We start from the raw sequence: 22,361 nt of genomic DNA on the forward strand, positions 1-22,361 counted from the left end.
GGTAGGTTACAGGGTGGGGTACTGGGAGTCAGGACTCCCGGGTTCTCTTCCTGCCAGCATCACTTGTGCACAGATAGGGGTGGGGGGGTGGTACAGGACGGTCAGGGGATAAGGAGCTAGGGGGGTACTTTCCCCACAACTCGCTTTATTCAGCCAATGCACAAAAGGAACCCGCAATCTCCCCCAAAGAGAAGCAGCAGCCAGTGGCTGCTGAAGGGAGGTGCACTGCAGCCCGGCACGCAGCAGAAGGGGAGGATGCCAGGCCGGGGCTCAGGGCTCCCCGATGCCTCCACCGGCCCTGGGAGCTGGGTAGCACTTGGCCTGGCTCAGGATCTCCGGCACGCCCTGGGCGTATTTCTTCACCAACGCCCTCTTCACGCAGGCGCCAGGGGAGCCACATCCAGCCGCAGTCATCCTCAGTTTGATGTCACCTGGACAGGGGAGAGACGTGATCGGGGGCTCCCAATTCTCCCCCCCGACCCTCATGAGGTCTCTCACACACTCCCCTCCCAGCAGGACTGCACCCGGCTCTGCAGGCAGACTGGGGTCTAGTGCTCAGAGCAGGGAGCCTGGAACAACGTGAGAACATAACAGAGGAACGGCCCTCCTGGGCCACCCCAAAGATCCATCTAGCCCAGTATCCTCTGGCCAATGCCAGGTGCCCCAGAGGGAATGAACAGAGCAGGGAATCATCCAGTGATCCATCCCCTGTCGCCCATTCCCAGCTCCTGGCAAACAGAGGCTAGGGCCACCTTCCCTGCCCATCCTGGCTAATAGCCACAGATGGACCTGTCCTCCAGGAACTTCTCTAGTTCCTGTTTGAACCCTGTTATAGTCTGCACCTTCACAACTTCCCCCGGCAATGAGTTCCACAGGTTTCTTGTGCGTTGTGTGAAGCAGTACTTCCTTTGGTTTGTTTTATACCTGCTGCCTGTGGTGACCCCTCGTTCTTATGTTAGGAGGAGTAAATAACACTCCTTCTCTACTTCCTCCACACGCTTCAACCTCGATCGTATGCCCCCTTAGCCGTTTCATTTCAAGGTGCAGTTACTGAGACATGAGAGGATTTTATCGCATGACAGCTCACTTTGTTTAAGAGCCTTTGGTGAGGCATGCTTTCTGAAAATCTAAGTACACTATATCCACGGGATGCCCCTTGTCCACACGCTTGTTGACCCCCTCAGAGAATTCTTGTACATTGGTGAAGCGTGATTTCCCTTTACCAAAACCATGTTGACCCTTCCCCAACAAATTATGTTCATCTATGTGGCTGACAGTTCTCTTTTTTCCTATAGTTTCAATGAGTTTGCCCAGTACCGAAGTCAGACTTATTGGCCTGAAGTTGCCGGGATCACCTCTGGAGCCCTTTTTAGAAAATTGGAGTGTCATTAGCCGTCCTCCAGCCAGTTGAGACAGAAGCTGGTTTAAATGGTAGGTTACAAACCACAGTTCGTTGTTCTGTAATTTGACGTTTGAGTTCCTTCCGAACTCTTGGGCGAATCCCATCTGGTCCTGGTGACTTATTACTGTTTAATTTATCAATTTGTTGCAAAAACTCCTGTAATGACTCCTCAATCTGGGACAGTTCCTCAGATTTGTCACCAAAACGGAATGGCTCAGGTATGGGAATCTCCCTCCCAGCCTCAGCCGTGAAGACCGATGCACAGAATACATTTACTTTCTCTGCAGTGGCCTTATCCTCCTTGGGTGCTCCTTTGGCATCTCAGCAAGTAGGACTCCAGGGTTCTCTCTGCAACTCTGCCAGGGGAGTGGAGTCTAGTGGGTCAGAGCAAGGGGGGCTGGGACTGAGCCAGGACACTTGGGCTCCACCTTGTACCCTGTGTTCAGACCCCGCCCCCATCTGGAGAACTTATCCAGTGTTAATATCCCAGATTCCTCAACATAATGGTCCTCGGCGCCGGTGCAGACCAAGAGCTCCTTCTCCTTCTCCTGCCAGCCATCTGCCCCCATTTTGAAGAATGACGGGCACTGCCGGCCGTTGGGGACAGAGCTCGCACTTGGCACTGACAACAGTCAGACACACACAGTCAGCCAGGGGTGGGGATTCACCACACGCTGGGCTCGATCCCAGCTACGGGAAGGGAGTGGGGTCTAGTAGTTAGAGCAGGGGGGCTGGGAGCCAGGACTCCTGGGTACTCTCCAGGCAGGTATGGCCAGAGCACGGCTCTAGGTTTGCAGCAGACACACACCTGGGATGGCCCCGGCGTTGCAGCCGTCGGTGTCACAGCAGGCGATGTTCGCCCGCACGGTGACATTGTGTGCGTAGGTCAGCGAGAAGGGGCCGGGCTCACAGTTCTTGGGCTCCAGGCACGATTTACCCATGTAGGAGAAGGAGTTTCTCTCTGTGGAAGGGAAACAGAGCATCACCTCTGAGCTCCCCAATGGACCCCCAGCTGCTCCATCCTCCCCTTTTGTTCCATCCACCCCACCCCCAACTAATCTCATCTTCCCCCCCCATCCCCGATAAAATCCTCTCTTCTGTCTGATCCTGGGCCCACAGTCACCCACTGCAATTCCCTTCTCATCCCATCCCCTGTCTATGACATTACCTTTCCAGACGGAGCAGTCCCTGCTCCTGGAGAGGAGCACAGTCTATTGTTTAGAGTAGGGGGAGGGGCTGGGAGCCAGGACTCCTGGGTTCGACTCCTGGCTTCAGGAGGACAATGGTGTCTACACTTAGTAGGAATCTTCTTTCACTCACCCAGCCTGAACTCAGCCACGACAGTGACGCAGGTCCCTTCCCAGGGGGCGCAGAGCTGCAGGGGGCCGGCGCATGATTGCTCTTCGGACGCACACACCTCGCATTGCAGGGTGCTCCCTGGAGGTTGGAAAAATCCCTTCTCAGTACAAACCATGGCTCCCCACCCCTCCCCAGGCAGTGCCCGTGGGCGAAATACCACCACCAACCAACTGTGGAAGTTGTTACCATCAATGCCTCCTCACTGAACGTGTGGGCAGGCAGATCTTGGAGAAATGCCACCTGCTTTTGCAGTAGTTCTGCCCAGTTCCATTTAACTCTCCGGATGGGGAAAGGCATCTTGCTAGCTGGTCATTTGTATCTTACTCAAAACCACAGACAAGTCTGTTTCCTGCCTGAGTGTCTGTGGCTAGAATACATTTTCAGCTGCTGACGTGGCTATCTGGGGTGCAGGTTATGCCTGCGAACAAACCCCACACGTCTGTGCAAACAGAAAAAAAAGAATTTGGCTGCTCTGAAGAGGTTTCTGCCTGTGAACCTTTGCGGTGAACCTTTCACACACACACACATTCACACACACACACCCCGCTGTCACTCTCTGCTCCAGGCCTCTGCCTGGGATTCTTTAGTCTGCAGAAGAGAAGAATTAAGGGGGATTTGATAGCTGCTTTCAACTTCCTGAGAGGTGGTTCCAGAGTGGATGGTTCTAGACTATTCTCAGTGGTGGAAGAGGACAGGACAAGGAGTAATGGTCTCAAGTTGCAGTGGGGGAGGTTTAGGTTGGATATTAGGAAAAACTTTTTCACTAGGAGGGTGGTGAAACACTGGAATGTGTTATCTAGGGAGGTGGTAGAATCTCCTTCCTCAGAAGTTTTTAAGGTCGGGCTTGAGAAAGCCCTGGCTGGGATGATTTAATTGGGGATTGGTCCTGCTTTGAGCAGGGGGTTGGACTAGATGACCTCCTGAGGTCCCTTCCAACCCTGATATTCTATGATTCTATTATTCTAATTACCCTGTAAAGTATCTACCATCCTGATTTTCCAGAGGTGATTCCTTTACTTCTATTAAAGGTCTTCTTGTAAGGAAACTGAATGCTTTTTCATCGTTCTAAGATCCAAGGGTGTGGGTCTGTGGTCACCTATGCAATTGGTGAGGATTTTTACCAAACCTTCCCCAGGAAGTGGGGTGCAAAGGTTGGGAGGATTTTGGGGGGAAAGACATGTCCAAACTACGTTTCCCAGTAAACCCAGTTAAAGTTTGGTGGTGGCAGTGGAAATCCAGGGGCAAAGGATAAAATTAATTTGTACCTTGGGGAAGTTTTAACCTAAGCTGGTGAAAGTAAGCTTAGGAGGTTTTCATGCATGTCCCCACATCTGTACCCTAGAGTTCAGAGTGGGGAAGGAAACTTGACATACTGCATTCCAGCCGAGTTATTTTGTAATGGTGGAAATGAGAAAGGAAGCAATTTGTCAGCAGCAGTGTGGCCGTGACATTGTCCATTTTTATGGATGGTTTTGTGAGCAAGTCGTTTTTAGGTGAGGGGAAACTTGGGGTACCCAAGACACATCAGACTGCTGCAAGGGGTACAGCTGTCTGGAAAGGTCGAGTGTCACTGGCCTAGATCAAAGGCATGGCAAAGGTAGAACACTGTGTTTGGAGTTTCGATTTCATGAAAACCAATGGACCATCGTATGGATTTCCTTTCCCTGTCTCCTGTTTAATGGAATAACAACCATTCACCCTGAGCACAGCCCTGGGACTCACTGACCCAGCAAAGACGCCCGGCGATGCTAATGAAGAACTTTAGCACCAGAAAAGTGTCCACTCCAAAGCCGGGGACCATCCTGTCCTGTCAACTCTCTTCTTCCGAATTTGATTGGCCAAGTTCACCCTTGCCACTGATGCCTTCACACCTCCATCATGCATGCAAAAACTCTGGACTGGCTGAAGAGATCCCATGATCGTTAACTCTTTCCTGTCTAGAGCTTGGGAGAGTTACAGTTCAGTCAGTGAACATAAGTTTTTAATTGAAGGAGGAGAGAAAGAAAACCACTTCATCCACTTTGGTTTTTTCCAGAGCTTTCCTCTGGAAACATCACTTCAACCTCCAAATGCCTTCCCCCGCTTTTGCCAGGGTCCCAGGTGGGAGGAAGGGAACATTATCCCCAATCTTATAAACAGGGAAACTGAGGCAGAAAGAGGCGGTGTCAGACTCAGAGCCACGAATACAGCCAAGGAGTCAGATTTCAGAGTAGCAGCCGTGTTAGTCTGTATCCCCAGAAAGGACGGGAGTACTTGTGGCACCTTAGAGACGAACCAATTTATATGACTTTGTTAGTCTCTAAGTTGCCACAAGTACTCCTGTTCTTTTAAGCAAGGAGTCCTAATTGCTGCTGGCTTCCAGCCTATTCTAGACCCACCCCCTCCCTGACCTGGGGATAGAACCCAGGAGTCCTGGCACCCAGAAATCAGACCATGTGAGTCAGTGCGATGGTGCAACAGTGTCCCCTCCTGGCCAAGCAGGGCGCGGTCCCGGCTCACCCAGCTCAGCGCGGCCCTCACGCTAGTCCCTGTGCCCAGGAATCTGCAAAACCCTCTCTGCTGCTCAGCCCTTTTCTCCCTGCACTCCTTGGGCCAGCGTGGGGTACATACACCCCAGAAGAGACCCCCCCACTCCCTCCCAGAGCCTGGGAATGATCCCAGGAGTCCTGGCAGGAATCTCAGTGCAGGGGGCAGGGGAACATTTCCAAGCAGGATGACAAGGGTGGGGGACGGTTTTCCTGGCTCCTGAGAATTGTCTGTGATTTCCAAACGTTTCCTGCTCCTCATCGGTGCCCGGCTCCATGTGCCTAGGGGCGGATGGGACTCCCCTGTGACCAGCTGAGCAGACAGCAGGCAGAGGGGTTGGGGCGCCCACATGGTGGCCGGGCATTTTCTGCAGTGACCAGAGCAGGCAGGCAGGTTCAGAGAATCAGAGAACCATAGAAGATCAGGGTTGGAAGAGAGCTCAGGAGGTCATCTAGTCCAAACCCTGCTCAAAGCAGGACCAACCCCAACTAATTCATCCCAGCCAGAGCTGTGTCAAGCTGGGCCTTAAACACTTCAAAGGATGGAGATTCCACCCCCTCAGAAACGACTCAGAAGAACGCAGACCGCAACAAACATCGATATGATGCTAGAGTGCGTTCCCAGGAACTCCAGCCGGGGGACAGAGTCCTGCTGCGAAATTTGGGTATTGCCGGCAAACACAAGATAGCTGACGGATGAAAGGCAATACCTTACCTGGTGATGGAAAAGCTGGGAGATCTGCCAGTCTACAAGATCAAACCTGAAGACGGTCCAGGGCAAATAAAGACAGTGCATAGAAACCTTTTGCTCCCTGTGGGGGAATTGGTAAGCACCCCTTATGAGATGGGCCATGACAGGGCAGTCGGCCAGAACAGAAGAGCTAGACCAAAGCTGCCATCCAACACAGACAGCGGGACCCGGGCAGCTAACTTACCCCTATTCTGCACATCTGAGAGTGAGTCTGAGGAGGAAGACACAACCCTGGTGTATCCTGGGATGGAGACAAGATTTCAGTCTCGATCAGCTGAACGAAATGAAAGTTCTCCCTCTTCCGCCCTAAACCCCATAGCGGAATTATTTAGGCCCATTTCCGACACCCCTGTGCTGCTGATGACACACACAGGTTATTGGACAGTGGACACACAGGTAGAGGATGTCCTGGGCACCTTGGACCCTCCAGCGTTAGAACTAGGAGTGCAGGGGCCTATGCCAGTAGCCAAGGGACCCTCAAAGGAAGCCTCTCCATCCATCACTCAAGAGGATGTTCCCCCTACCTCGGCAACAGAGATTCTCAATAGACGAGACAAGGTGATAAGACCAGTAAAATGGTTAACTTATGATGCACCTGGGGTGACTAGTGAGGAGCCAATACATTTAGCACACAGGATTGTGGAAGCTCAAGTGGGCTTCCTGAGGCCCTTTGGAGGAAACCAATGAGTTGGTATAAAGGGAGTGTGATTTGTCGGGACGACAAATTCTCGGCTGGGGGGAGGATGTAAGCAGAGCCAGGATGAGCTCCACCCTGACATCTGGTGGTGAGGTGTGGCAAGTTGTGGAAAAGAACTTCAGGGGCCGATCTCATTTGCATAGGCACATCCACCCCGCCTAGAATGAGGCCATAGCTGCCCAAATGGTCACTTTGGCTGTTGTGGGATCCCCAGTGTCTCTGTTATTGGGGCAGGAAGAATAACTTGCTATTACCCTGATTATGGGAACTGTGCTTGGAACTGTACTTGGCCATTTGTTATGATGGAGGGACTCACCATCAACAAAGTAGCAGTCGCTAGGGAAGGGACATGGGTGCCAAAACTCTGTGACTGGAGAGAGGCTTGAGACAGGTATTAGTACCTGGTGGTGTGGGCCCGAAACACCAGTTGCACCTCTGTCTGTCTCTCTCCACTGTGGAATGTCAGAGCTAATTTTGGGTCTATTAAGAGTCTTGCTACAGGTACTGTGCTGAATTCACTTTGGCCTTATGGTGCACCAGCACTAAGGCTCCCACTACTTTGAGCTGGAATCACTGAGCGCTGTGTCAAGTAGTGGGGAGCCGGAAGATCTAGAGTGCAGCGGTGCTGATCGTGGACAGGCTGGCGGAGCCGTTTGTGAGACAGCGAGGCGAGCTGTGCGGAGCGGAGCTGTTCGTGAGACGGCGAGCTGTGCAGAGCAGAGCCGTTCGTGGCGGAGCGGAGCCGTTCGTGAGATGGTGGAGTGGAGCGGAGCCCTGTGGGGCAGTCAGCTTCAGGTCACGTAAGTTGCCCCTTACCTCTTTCCCCCACACACAGGCACATTTTTAGCCAGACTGGGGAGTAACACTCTGCAGATGAACTTTTGAACTCTGGGGCTGGACTTTTTGGACTTTGGGTGATTTGTGGATTGCTGGACTCAAGACGTTTGGGTTCTGGGACTCAAGAACCCGAGGGAAAGGATGTGGCCCAATTTGCTGGGGTGGGTCTTTGCTCATGGTTTGGTTAATGAACACTAGTTGTGGTGTTTTCCCAATTTAATGCTGATGTCGTTTACCTCATGTTATTAAAGATTCTCTGCTACACCGAGACTCTGTGCTTGCAAGAGGGGAAGTATCGCCTCTTTGAGGTGTCCAGGGGGTGTGTAAGATTTTCCCAGGTCACTGTGTGGGGGCTCGAGCCAGTTTTCCATTTGCTTTGATGAGAGGGAACCACTGTGTACTGAACCCGGCCCTTGCTGCTATCAACTTGGCCTGGCAGAAGGGTTACATACGCATCATCACCTTTGGAACTGTGCGCTAGGAACGTGTAGTCCCGGAACTCTTTGCCAATAAAGGTCTTAACAAATATTGAAAGACATTCATCACCCTTAAATTCCCAGGATTTTTCTGGCTTTAGGGACATCGCAAAAATGTAATTGGGCACATGCAACCCAGTCTCCTGCGTACATTGAAAATCATAAAAAATATACTTTTCTGAGGATTCGGGCTTCCTAAGGCTGTCCATAAAACAGAGGTGACTGTCTATATCTCCAACGACCAAACCCTGACCCTGCTTACAGCGCCTCCCTTTACACCGGTGCCGCTTGTCCACGTACGACGGACACTGATCACACAAAGTTTTAGACAGGCATTCAACTGGTTTTTTTTGATGCACAGTTGACATGTCTGTCTAAACACTCTTTGGGCCGACAAAACAGTCTACAGCTAGGACACCTCAGGAGCACCCCCACGCCAGAACCCCATAGTAATGTTCATCATGCAACAGGATGAAATAAGTCTTAGGGTAAAACCCCAGCCACCTTTCACTGCATACAGCACCACCTCCTAAATGCTGTTCAAACTTTGCTACGTCACTGAGCAGAACCTTCTCTGGATCTGACCACCCCAGTTTCTCATGCAACTTTCTAGCCTCTGCTAACAATTCCGCATCCGTAGGTTTATGACCGGCCATGACGGACAAGAGCCCACCCGCAAAACATAGAAATTGGTACCAGTGTAAGTCAGCTCTACTAAACATTGTCTCTTTTTTGGAATAATTTGACTACTAAGGATAGAATTTAAAACTCTTCGAGCGCCCCCACCCCTATTTTTTACAACTGTCACAATGAGGCGCAATGTCCCATCGACATGCAATTCTCTATCGCTCTGTAGCAGCTTTGAGGTCTGGTTTAAGAAATCCTCAGCGGACAGCTCATCCCTACTTCTTCTGACTGAAAACAAAGGGTCAGTTCAATGACAGCTCTCTAAACATAACTGTACATAATCATCAGGGCCTACCCTACCATTAATGTCATCGAGAACTAGCTGTATCCCTCTGTGTATGGCTTCAACAACCTCTTCAGCTTCAGCTGAATTTATTTCCTCAAGATTGACAAAACAAAACTCCTCACAATACACTGACCCCCCAAATCTAGGTAATTCACGTTGCCAACTTCTCACTCTCTCCATATAGATCTCTGCATTTTCAGGGTTACTTGGGGGTTCCTCTACAGAACCATCAGTTTTCAGAGTAGCAGCCGTGTTAGTCTGTATTCGCAAAAAGAAAAGGAGGACTTGTGGCACCTTAGAGACTAACCAATTTATTAGAGCATAAGCTTTCGTGAGCTACAGCTCACTTCCTCAGATGCATATCGTGGAAACTGCAGCAGGCTTTATATATACACAGAGAATATGAAACAATACCTATTCCCACCCCACTGTCCTGCTGGTAATAGCTTATCTAAAGTGATTTCCAGCACAAATCCAGGTTTTCTCACCCTCCACCCCCCCACACAAATTCACTCTCCTGCTGGTGATAGCCCATCCAAAGTGACAACTCTTTACACAATGTGCATGACAATCAAGCTGGGCTATTTCCTGCATAAATCCAGGTTCTCACATCCCCCCCACCCCCATACACACACAAACTCACTCTCCTGCTGGTAATAGCTCATCCAAACTGACCACTCTTCAAGTTAAAATCCAAGTTAAACCAGAACATCTGGGGGGGGGGGGTAGGAAAAAACAAGAGGAAACAGGCTACCTTGCATAATGACTTAGCCACTCCAAGTCTCTATTTAAGCCTAAATTAATAGTATCCAATTTGCAAATGAATTCCAATTCAGCAGTTTCTCGCTGGAGTCTGGATTTGAAGTTTTTTTGTTTTAAGATAGCGACCTTCATGTCTGTGATCGCGTGACCAGAGAGATTGAAGTGTTCTCCGACTGGTTTATGAATGTTAAACCATCAGTGACATAAATGCCATCAGTGGCATCTTCTACATCCCATACTAATTGAGAGTCAGACTCTGAGACGCCTCTGTGAGGGTCATTGGGAGTAGATGGGGCCCCCGTCTAGAGAGCCCTCTGGGGAATTTTCTAAACCAGAGTCTGATTTCGCCTCCCCATTTTCAGACATGCCAGTTGATGCCCCCTACCGGAGGCTCTCATCTTTTTGGGTTTTTTTCCTCATTACCTCTTTAGCCCTTCTTAAAATTTTTACAGCGACCCTGGCCTGGATCTTTTTGGCAGCCATCTGTTTATCCCCCAAGCGCTGTCCGCCCTTTTGTTTACACATGAGCTGACGTGCACCCTTCAGGGTACCCCTTTCCACACCTAGTCATGCCTGATCAGAGCCACCCTTTCCAGACCCCCTTTCTTTTAGGCCCCCTGAGGATTCAGCATCCATCAGTTTTCTGAACAAAGCATCGTATTTTTTCCAAATCTTTTGAGAATGCTGTTGTTTTAGACCCCCCGAGGATACAGCGTCCATCAGTTTTCTGAATGAAGCATCAAACTCTTCCAAAATACGAGAATATGGGGGATCTGTGACAAGCTTATGGTTTTGGGAGAATGGCTTATCAATCCTTGGTTTTTTGTTCACAACCCCGAGAGCGCCTGCTCCGGGTTTGGAATGTGTGTGTTTCTGGGCACATTCAGAGCCCCTAGCGTGCGTGCTCTGGGTTTGTGAACGTGGGCGTTTTCGCTCACAGTTTTCTCAGGGCTCGGTGTGGCGGTGGCCGCTGAGGAACTGGAGTTGTGTTTGCATGGGTGTTTTTTACCAGAGTGTTTGTTTTGTCCTTGGCTTTGACGTAAATGAGGTTTGGACTGGCCTGATGCTTCATCTGCTCTCTTGTGCTGTTTTGCCTTGTTAAAGGTCTCAAAGCAGATTCCTGGTTCTTTGGTGGTTCTCGGGGTTGTGTCCTGGTAGCTCCCACTACAGCCTTGTCAGAAGGGCTGCACCTGACTGATTGGGACGGGGGGAAAAATGCATTTTGTACAAAAACGTAACTTTGCCAGCTTTCTCACCCACACCTATGTATTTACTTAAAATACAAAACCTCATAAATTAACCAGACTGTCAAGGTTCCTCCCCCACTCTGAACTCTAGGGTACAGATGTGGGGACCTGCATGAAAAACCTCCTAAGCTTATCCTTACCAGCTTAGGTCAAAACTTCCCCAAGGTACAAAATATTCCACCCGTTGTCCTTGGACTGGCCGCTACCACCACCAAACTAATACTGGTTACTGGGGAAGAGCTGTTTGGACGCGTCCTTCCCCCCAAAATACTTCCCAAAACCCTGCACCCCACTTCCTGGACAAGGTTTGGTAAAAAGCCTCACCAATTTGCCTAGGTGACTACAGACCCAGACCCTTGGATCTTAAGAACAATGAACAATCCTCCCAACACTTGCACCCCCCCTTTCCTGGGAAATGTTGGATAAAAAGCCTCACCAATTTGCATAGGTGACCACAGACCCAAACCCTTGGATCTGAGAACAATGAAAAAGCATTCAGTTTTTTACAAGAAGACTTTTAATAAAAAATAGAAGTAAATAGAAATAAAGAAATCCCCCCTGTAAAATCAGGATGGTAGATATCTTACAGGGTAATTAGATTCAAAAACATAGAGAACCCCTCTAGGCAAAACCTTAAGTTACAAAAAAGATACACAGACAGAAATAGTTATTCTATTCAGCACAATTCTTTTCTCAGCCATTTAAAGAAATCATAATCTAACACATACCTAGCTAGATTACTTACTAAAAGTTCTAAGGCTCCATTCCTGGTCTATCCCTGGCAGAAACCAGCATACAGACAGACACAGACCCTTTGTTTCTCTCCCTCCTCCCAGCTTTTGAAAGTATCTTGTCTCCTCATTGGTCATTTTGGTCAGGTGCCAGCGAGGTTACCTTTAGCTTCTTAACCCTTTACAGGTGAGAGGAGCTTTCCCCTGGCCAGGAGGGATTTCAAAGGGGTTTACCCTTCCCTTTATATTTATGACACAGACTAATAAGCAAAATATATTTACCCAGCTTCATCCATCCATCCGTCACTGATACTGATGAATTTTTCTTTTCAGTTGTCTCTTTCCTTTTTCTTTTGAGGTTGTTTACCCCCTCACGTTTTGACCGTACTGTAAAGCAAACAACATTCTAATAAGACACATGAAACTATCTAGTAAACTTTAAAATCAAAAAATATTCATTAGGGTGTTTTTTCTATTTAAAAAAGTCATAGCTTTAAAACAAAATAATCCATTTCAGGGTGTACAAGCAACACAGGTTTTGAGTTTATTTCTACCGCTTTAAAAACAACCCCCACAAATATATATATATATATAATACATTTTAAAATACATCTCATTTTGCAAAGTAAAAACCCTGTTAATTGGAAACACACCATCACCATCACTTTGTAGACATATACTTTTTAAAAACCACCTATGTTTTACACATACACACACACACAGAGCAGTTTAAAACCCTGTTTGCAACAAAATACTTTTCAATAAAACCACATGCTTTTAAAGAGACCCCTGGTTGTTCTGTCCCCCGCCCCAGCCATGTGTGCTTGGAGCCTTTGGGTTAAAAAACAAGCCAAAATGTTAGTTAGTATTAGCCCCCAAATCCCTATTCATCCTATGTAATACCTGAAGTTATTAAGCAAAACTACAGTTAAAAATGTTTTTTTTTTACCTTGGCCTGGTGATGAACTGCAACTTAAAGTTACTGGCTCCATGCTAAACAGATCACACTGCAATAAAGATAGGCACCATTATTTACTAAGACAGCATGGCCAAAGCATGGCATTATCTAATAAATATATATTTTTTTCAGAGTTAAAAACAGGGAACATACCTCCTCTTGCAGTCCAGCAGCAATTCAAGAGAGTTTCTGTTGAAAGAGAAAGTCTCCAAGCTATCTGAGGTTTTTAGACCATCCTAACTCTTTTGTTTCAAAATAGTTAGCAGGTTGATTGGATCACCCCTCCCTAGCATTCCCTTTTGTGATCTGGGGGGAATAAGTTTTCTGCACAATTGGCCTGCTTTTCTTTTTTAAGTTCAAATACATATTTTTCCCCCACCCCTGTAGGGCCTTCTTACAATAACCGTTTCAAGTGAGAGACCCTTTGCAGATATCAATGAATGTCTTGGGGCTTGTGTTTTTTGTTGTTGTTGTTTTTTTTAAACATGTGTCTTTCATGCTTAAAGTTGGGTGGGGTGGGGTGCTTTCTAGAAAAAGTGCCCCATGGCCTTCACCCCACTCCTGGGTCATATTTAAACTGGCCTATAGCGTTCTGCCAACTCCAGGGGTTATATTTAAACTGTCCAATAGCATCTGCGAACTCCTGAGGTTTTATTTCATTTCATATTAATCAGAACTCACCATCCTCACCCACCCACCTCCCTGACGATGGGTGCACCCCCCCCCCCCCGCATCAAAATTAACCCTATGGCCACAAGGGTGAGTAATCACAGTCACTCTGGCTATTCAGTGAGGGGGGTGGTTAAACCCATTCAGTTCAACAGGATAAGTCAGCTCTATTGTCCTCAACCACATGTCTGAACAATCCCTGTTTGTTTTATTGTAAACACGTTTTTAGGATATTTTTTCCCCTTCCACAACATACATTTCAGCTTTTTTTTTTTTTTTTTTTTTGCTGTCAGTGGGTCTTTCTCTTACACAAAAGACACAAGAGCGAGGTGCTCACAAACAATTTTTTATTTAAAAGACATACAGCTCCTTTAAAACAAACCACAATACTCCATTAAAAAAAAAAAGAAAGAAAGAAAGAAAGAAAACCTTTAAACTCCCTTAAGGGCCAGAGCCGTTTTAACAGAAATACAGAGAGTCATAAAGCCCTTTTCAATAGATTTTATTTTGAATTTACAGCTACCAAGTTTTATATCGCATGTTTGGCCCCTCGCCATTTTCTAACTTAATCCTTATAGATTTCTTACAAATAGCCATTTTCTTAAGCAGGGTTCTGTAACTTTTTGTGCGGACCAGCTGGTCAATATAACTGTCTAAGCAGGCATCTTCCGGTTTGGCCATTTTCTTTAAAACACAGCCAGGGTCTCCACTGAATTGCACAGCATTTATCAAGGCCACCCCTTGCGCTAAATGTTCTTGGGTTAGACACAGACAGTGCGTAGCATAACCTATGGCAATCACAGTGGTTAATAAGCTTTCCAAACCCAGCTCAGCACACAGGCCCTGGAGCTGGCAGTTTATATCCACTGAAGTCCAAGTCACACAGTCATGGTGCCGCTGGCCTGGCACATCTATGACACAGCCCTCAAAATCTTCAAAAAGCTTTTCCCTGAGACAGTGATTAAGAACAGCATAAACAGCAACGCGTACAATAGTCCGCATGACTTTTTTACGCTCACGACGTGACACTGGCTCAGTCAGTTCCATGCCAAGCCTCCTCCTAAACTCCTCCTAGCCGTCATCCTCGGAGTCCTCTTCAACATTTTGTATCGGCGTTGAGCAAAAACAAGGGGGGCCCAGTTCATCCTTGCCGCTTGGTGCAACGCTGTCCAGGGTCTCCGGGTCCTCTAGAACGGCATCATCGAGCTGTCGAGAGATTTTTTTCAAAAAAGGAACAGCGTAAGCACCCCACTGCTTGGTTTTTGATTTACACAATCCCTGGTTCCTAGCCCCCCATTACACACCCCCACCCCGACCGTCACCTCTTAAACATTCATTTACCTGAGCCACATCCTTTGCAGTCACCTTGTCTGCCCGTAACTCCCCCAAGCCATGATCACCTTCCACCTCTCGGGGGGTGGACAACAAGAGGCCATCACGCTCATCACGGTGCCTCACAAGCAGCCGGGTTTCGGGGTCCCGTGTGTGCATCAACGGTTGGGCCAAAGGGCTCCCCTCAGTTGCCCCCGTCTCCTCCTTGGAACTCTTGCTGATGTAACGCTTTCTCTGCGGTTTGTCGAAGGCCCTTGGGGCTAAAACAAAGTCCGAAGTTCCCACAGGGGTGGTGAAGGAGTCCATGTTTCCACGATTTCTAAAACACGAGCTCTTGGTAAAAGACAGCCTCTTCTGCCCGACGCTGGGACTTATGGGGTGATGGTGCTGCGTTCTGATTGGCAGAGGGGGTCATATGCTCCTCTTCTGGGCGGTTCACCCCATCCCAGAACCTGCCCTATTTTGGTCAAATCTGCTCTCGGGGCGGCCTGATTGGCAGACGTTGGTGGGAGGAGGAGTTGTTAGAGGGGTCACACTAATCATTTCCAGATGGGTCACCCTGCCCCCGGAACTCATCCTGATTGGTCAGATCTCCTCTTGGTCCTATAGGGACAAAACCCCTCCTGATTGGTAGAGGGTGGGAGGAGGAGTTGTTAGAGGGGTCACAAGACCCACTTCCGGGGAGGACATACTGCCCTGAAACTCGCCCTGATTGGTCAAATCTCCTATTGGGGGAAGTCCTACTGGGGCAAAACCTCTCCTGGTTGGTAGAGGGCAGTGGGAGAACTTGTTAGAGGGGTCACATGACATACCTTGCTTCCGGTCTTGTGGCAGCCTTGACCCCGGAAGTAATACCCCATTGGGGTGGGACTTCCGGTGGGAGCCAGAGGTCAAGGGCTAAGTGGTCAAGGGGCGGAGTTAGGGTTTGATTGACTGTAGGGCCATTATACTACTAACCTCACTGGCACCTGACCAAAATGACCAATGAGGAGATAAGATACTTTCAAAAGCTGGGAGGAGGGAGAAAAACAAAGGGTCTGTGTCTGTCTGTGTGATGCTTTTGCTGGGGACAGAACAGGAATGGACTCTTAGAACTTAGTAACAGGTTTCAGAGTAACAGCCGTGTTAGTCTGTATTCGCAAAAAGAAAAGGAGGATTTGTGGCACCTTAGAGACTAACCAATTTATTTGAGCATAAGCTTTCGTGAGCTACAGCTCACTTCATCGGATGCATACTGTGGAAACTGCAGCAGATATTATATACACACAGAGATCATGAAACAACACCTCCTCCCACCCCACTGTCCTGCTGGTAATAGCTTATCTAAAGTGATCATCAAGTTGGGCCATTTCCAGCACAAATCCAGCACAGTGATCCATCCCCTGTCGCCCATTCCCAGCTTCTGGCAAACAGAGGCTAGGGCCACCATCCCTGCCCTATAGCCACAGATGGACCTGTCCTCCAGGAACTTCTCTCGTTCCTGTTTGAACCCTGTTATAGTCTTCGCCTTCACAACATCCCCCGGCAATGAGTTCCACAGGTTGACTGTGCGTTGTGTGAAGCAGTACTTCCTTTTGTTTGTTAAAAACGTGCTGCCTGTGGTGACCCCTCGTTCTTATGTTAGGAGGAGTAAATAACACTTCCTTATTTCCTTCCTCCACACCCTTCAACCTTCTCTAGACCTCGATCATATCCCCCTTAGCCGTCTCTTTTCCAGGCTCAATAGTACCACTCTTATTAATCTCTCCTCATATGGCAGCCGTTCCATCCCCCTCATCATTTTCGTTGGGCTTTTCTGAAGCTTTTCCAATTCCCTTATCTCTCTTCTGAGAGGGGGCGACCACATCCGCATTCAGTGTTCTACTTGTGGGCATCCCATGGATTTATATTGAGGCAACACGCTCTTTTCTGTCCTATTCTCTGTCCCTTTATGAATGATTCCCAGCATTCTGTTCACTTCTTTCACGGCTGCTACAAATGGAGTGGATGATTTCAGAGAACTCTCCACAATGACTGCAAGATCTTTCTTGAGTGGTAAAATTTGACCCATCATTGTATATGTCTACTTGGGATAACGTTTGCCCATGTGCATTACTTTGCATTCATCAACATTGAATTTCATCTGCCGTTTTGTTGCCCAGTCACCCTGTTCTGAGAGACCCTTTAGTACCTCTTCACAGTCTGCTTTGGACTTCACTATCTTCAGTAGCTTTGTATCTTCTGCAAATTTTCCCACCTCACTATTTACCCTTTTTTCCAGAACATTTCGGAATATGGTGAATAGGACTGGGCCCAGTGCAGATCCCTGGGGGACTCCCACTATTTACCTCTCTCCCTTCTGAAAACTGACCATTTCTTCCTACCCTTTTTTCCCTATCTTTTAACCAGTTACTGAGCCATGAGAGGATTTTATCCCATGACAGCTCACTTTGCTTAAGAGCCTTTGGTGAGGGACGCTTTCTGAAAATCTAAGTACACTATATCCACGGGATCCCCCTTGTCCACACGCTTGTTGACCCCCTCAGAGAATTCTAGTACATTGGTGAGGCGTGATTTCCCTTTACCGAAACCATGTTGACCCTTCCCCAGCAAATTATGTTCATCTATGTGGCTGTCAGTTCTCTTCTTTCCTATAGTTTCAATGAGTTTGCCCAGTACCGAAGTCAGACTTATTGGCCTGTTGTAGCTGGGATCACCTCTGGAGCCCATTTTAGAAATTGGCGTCTCATTAGCCATCCTTCAGCCATTTGGGACAGAAGCTGATTTAAATGGTAGGTTACAAACCACAGTTAGTAGTTCTGTAATTTGACGTTTGAGTTCCTTCCGAACTCTTGGGCAAATCCCATCTGGTCCTGGTGACTTATTACTGTTTAATTTATCAATTTCTTGCAAAAACTCCTGTAATGACTCCTCAATCTGGGACAGTTCCTCAGATTTGTCACCAAAACAGAATGGCTCCGGTTTGGGAATCTCCCTCCCAGCCTCAGCCGTGAAGACTGATGCAGAGAATTCATTTACTTTCTCCGCAGTGGCCTTATCCTCCTTGGGTGCTCCTTTGGCATCTCAGCAAGTAGGACTCCAGGGTTCTCTCTGCAACTCTGCCAGGGGAGTGGAGTCTAGTGGGTCAGAGCAAGGGGGGCTGGGACTGAGCCAGGACACCTGGGCTCCACCTCGTACTCTGTGTTCAGACCCCGCCCCCATCTGGAGGACTTACCCAGTGTTAACACCCCATAATCCTCAACACAATGGTCCTCGGCGCCGGTGCAGGCCAAGAGCTCCTTCTTCTTCTGCCAGTGATCTGCCCCCGATTTGAAGAATGACAGGCACTGCCGGCCGTTGGGGACGGAGCTCACAGTTGGCACTGAGAACAGTCAGACACACACAGTCAGCCAGGGGTGGGGAGTCACCACACCCTGGGCTCAATCCCAGCTCAGGGAAGCGAGTGGGGTCTAGTGGTTAGGGATGGGGGCTTTGGGCTGGCACCCAGGACTCCTGGGTTCTCTCCAGGCAGGTGTGGCCAGAGCAGGGCTCTAGGCTTGCAGCAGACACACACCTGGGATGGCCCCGGCGTTGCAGCCGTCGGTGTCACAGCAGGCGATGTTCGCCCGCACAGTGACATTGTGCGGGTAGGTCAGCGAGAAGGGGCCGGGCTCACAGTTCTTGGGCTCCAGGCACGACTTACCCGTGTAAGAGAAGGAGTTTCCCTCTGTGGAAGGGAAACAGAGCATCACCTCTGAGCTCCCCAATGGACCCCCAGCTACTCCATCCTCCCCTTTTGTTCCATCCACCCCACCCCCAACTAATCTCATCTTCCCTCCGACCCCCGATAAAATCCTCTCTTCTGTCTGATCCAGGCCCCACAGCCACCCACTGCAATTCCCCATCTCATCCCATCCCCCGTCTATGACATTACCTTTCCAGACTGGGCAGTCCCTGCTCCTGGAGAGGAGCAGAGTCTATTGGTTAGAGTAGGGGGAGGGGCTGGGAGCCAGGACTCCTGGGTTCCACCCCTGGCTTCAGGAGGACAATGGTGTCTACACTTAGTAGGAATCTTCTTTCACTCACCCAGCCTGATCTCTGCCATGACAGTGATGCAGGTCCCTTCCGAGGGGGCGCAGGGCTGCAGGGGGCCGGAGCACGATTGCTCTCTGGACGCACACACCTCGCATTGCAGAGCGCTCCCTGGAGGTTGGGAAAATCCCTTCTCAGTACAAACCCCGGCTCCCCACCCCTCCCCAGGCAGTGCCCGTGGGCGAAATACCACCAAGAACCAAGAGGTGGCGCTGTGGGAGTTGTTACCACCAATGCCTCCTCACTGAACGTGTGGGCAGGCAGATCTTCGAGAAATGCCACCTGCTTTTTCAGCAGTTCTGCCCAGTTCCATTTAACGCTCCGGATGGGGAAAGGCATCTTGCTAGCTGGTCATTTGTATCTTACTCAACACTGCAGACAAGTCTGTTTGCTGCCTGAGTGTCTGTGGCTAGAATTCATTTTCATCTTCTGACGTGGCTATCTGGGGTGCAGCTTGTGCCTGCGAACAAACCCCACACGTCTGTGTAGGCAGAAAAACAAGAATTCAGCTGCTCTGAGGAGGGGTTTCTGCCTGGCTTTGCGGTGAACTTTTCACACACACACACTCACACCCCGCCGTCACTCTCTGCTCCAGGCCTCTGCCTCTCAGAGTTACGTCAGCTCAGCCACACTCGACTTCAGCCCACTTTTCATCGCTAATCCTGCCAATTCTCTTCTTCAGAATATGATTGACGCTTGTTAAGACTCTGGATAGATGGCTGTGTGCCTCCAGCAAGTGATCCCAGGAGCATCAACTCTTTCCTCTCCAGAGAGTGGGGGCCTTAGAATTCATAATGTGAGCATAAGGCTTTTTAAGAAAGAAAGAAAGAAAGAAAGAAAGAAAGAAAGAAAGAAAGAAAGAAAGAAAGAAAGAAAGAAAGAAAGAGAAAAATTTTCCCACTTTGGTTTTTTTCGAGTTTTCATGTGGAAGCATCAATTAAACCTCAGAACGCCTTCCCCTGCCCCTTCTATGTCCCTAGATGGTAGCAAAGTGATCTTATCCCCATCTAAGAAATAGGGAAACTCAGGTAGAAAAAAGATGTGTTCAATTCAGGGTTAGAAGAAAGATAACAGCCGAGAAGTCCTCACTCCTGACACCCAGCCCACTCTAACCCACGAGACCCCACTCCTCTTTCCGAGCCACGGACAGAACCTGGGAGTCCTGATTTGCAGCCATCTCTGCTCAAACTCACTACACCCCAGCCCTCTTCCACAGCTGGGGAATGAACCCAGGAGTCCTGGCAGGAATCTCAGTGCTGGTGGGCAGGGGAACATTTCCAAGCAGGATTACAAGTGGACGGGGGTGGTGCTCCTCATCAGGATGACCCCAAGCCTGGGCGAGAGCTGGAGGAGGAATGAGAAGAAGGAAGGACAGACGGACTCAGACCCGCTGGCCAGACCCCTAGCGTTGGCTGTGGGAGTCCCAAGCTCCAATCCCTGCTCTCCCCGAGTCAGCCGGGGGACGTGGCCCCGGGTTTTCCTCTCACTGCTTTTACCCACAAATTCCATCCTGACCCCAGAATCCGCTATCGACAGCGGTACGTTCCCCAAGTAAATTCCCGACCCCCCCACCCGGCTCCCTGTGCCCGGGGACGGACGGGACTCACCTGTGGCCAGGAGAGCGGACAGCAGGCAGAGGGGCAGAGCCACCCACATGGTGCCCGGGTGTTTGCTGCAGTGAGCAGAACAGCGAAGAAGGATCTGGCTGTGGTTTTATCCGGCAGGATGGCAAATACCTGCCCCTTGGGGGATCGGCTGGGGCTGCCCCATGACATCCTGGTGGACCCGGAGATGGGAGATTTCACAGCCTTGCATGTGACACTGGCTGATCAGGTGATGCCAATGTGTACTGATGCCAATTCCCTTGTGCATTAGTGGAGATCAGTGGTTCTCAGCCAGGGGTCCGTGTACTCCAGGGGTACACACAGGTCTTCCGGGGGGTACATCAGCTTATCTTGATGTTTGCCTCATTTTACAACAGGCCAGATATAAAGCACTAGTGAAGTCAACGCGAGCTAAAATTTCCTGACACAATGACTTGTTTGTGCAGCTCTATGTACTGTCCACTGAAATGTAAGTGCAATATTTATATCCCAGTGGAGTTATTTTATAATTACACAGTGGAACTGAGAAAGGAAGCTATTTGTCAGTCACGATGTGGCCGTGACACTTATGTATTTTTAGAATAACATAAGAAAGGACCTGTCATAAATATAAAGGGAAGGGGAACCACCTTTCTGTCCCCGGTGCTGTAAAATCCCTCGTGGCCAGAGGCAAAACACTTTCACCTGTAAAGGGTTAAGAAGCTAAGGCAACCTTGCTGGCACCTGACCCAAAATGACCAATGAGGAGACAAGATACTTTCAAATCCGGAGTGAGGGAAACAAAGGGACTGCTTGTCTCTGTGATCTTTTGCTTGGAACAGCTCAGGAATGGAGTCTCAGAACTTCTGTTAGTTAGTAAGTAATCTAGCTAGAAATGTGTTAGATTTCCTTTTGTTCAATGGCTGGTAAAATAAGCTGTGCTGGAGGGAATGAATATTCCTGGTTTGGTGTCTTTTTGTAACTTAAGGTTTTGCCAAGAGGATTCTCTATGTTTTGAATTTGATTACCCTGGAAGGTATTTACCATCCTGATTTTACAGGGGTGATTCTTTCACCTTTTCTTTCATTCAAATTCTTCTTTTAAGAACCTGTTTGCTTTTTCATTGTTCTGAAGATCCAAGGGTTTGGGTCTGTGTTCACTTGTACAAATTGGGGAGGATTCTTATCAAGCCTTCCCCAGGAAAGGGGGTGTAGGACTTGGGGTGATATTTTGGGGGAAGACGTCTCCAAGTGGGCTCTTTCCCTGGTCTTTGTGTAAGACGCTTGGTGGTGGCAGCGTACGGTTCAAGGACAAGGCAAAGTTTGTACCTTGGGGAAGTTTTTAACCTAAGCTGGTAAGAATAAGCTGAGGGGGTCTTTCCTGCGGGTCCCCACATCTGTACCCTCGAGTTCAGAGTGGGGAAGGAACCCTGACAGGGCCACACTGGGTCAGACCAAAGGTCCATCTAACCCAGTATCCTGTCTTCCGACAGTGGCCAATGCCAGCTGCCCAGAGGGAATGAACAGAACAGGTAATCAAACATCAAGTGTTCCATCCCCTGTCATCCATTCCCAGCTTCTGGCAAACAGAGGCTAAGGACACCATCCCTACCCAGCCTGGCTAATAGCCATTGATCGCCCTATCCTCCATGAATTTATCTAGCTCTTTTTTGAACCCAGTTTACTTTTGGACTTCGCACATTCCTCTGGCAAGGAGTTCCACAGGTTGATGGTGCATTATGTGAAAAAACACTTCCCTTTGTTTTTTTAAACCTACCGCCTCTTAATTTCATTTGCTGGCCCCTAGTTCTTATGTTATGAGAAGGAGTAAATAACACTTCCTTATCTACTTTCTCCACACCACTCATGATTTTCTAGACCTCTCTCCTATCCCCCCTTGTCCGTCTCTTTTCCAAGCTGAAAAGTCCCACTCTTATGAATCTCTCCTCACGGAAGCTGTTCCATCCCCCTAATAATTTTATGACCCTT

The 22,361-nt window shown here is 48.9% G+C and overlaps 1 protein-coding gene across 1 annotated transcript; it reads right to left on the reverse strand.

The window, feature by feature from the left end:
• Nucleotides 1-247: 247 nt before the first annotated feature.
• Nucleotides 248-20,446, reverse strand: LOC140904831 (uncharacterized). Its single transcript, XM_078851091.1, has 9 exons — nt 20,398-20,446; nt 18,273-18,425; nt 17,934-18,080; nt 14,846-14,979; nt 5,586-5,725; nt 2,723-2,835; nt 2,211-2,363; nt 1,851-2,024; nt 248-431 (listed from the first exon to the last, which is right to left on the reverse strand). Exons 1-9 carry the CDS (start codon nt 20,444-20,446, stop codon nt 271-273), a joined length of 1,224 nt encoding a protein of 407 aa, XP_078707217.1. The 3' UTR covers nt 248-270.
• Nucleotides 20,447-22,361: the final 1,915 nt, after the last annotated feature.

Source organism: Lepidochelys kempii, unplaced genomic scaffold (assembly GCF_965140285.1).
Source record: "Lepidochelys kempii isolate rLepKem1 unplaced genomic scaffold, rLepKem1.hap1 scaffold_96, whole genome shotgun sequence".
NCBI classification, from domain to species: Eukaryota; Metazoa; Chordata; order Testudines; family Cheloniidae; genus Lepidochelys; species Lepidochelys kempii.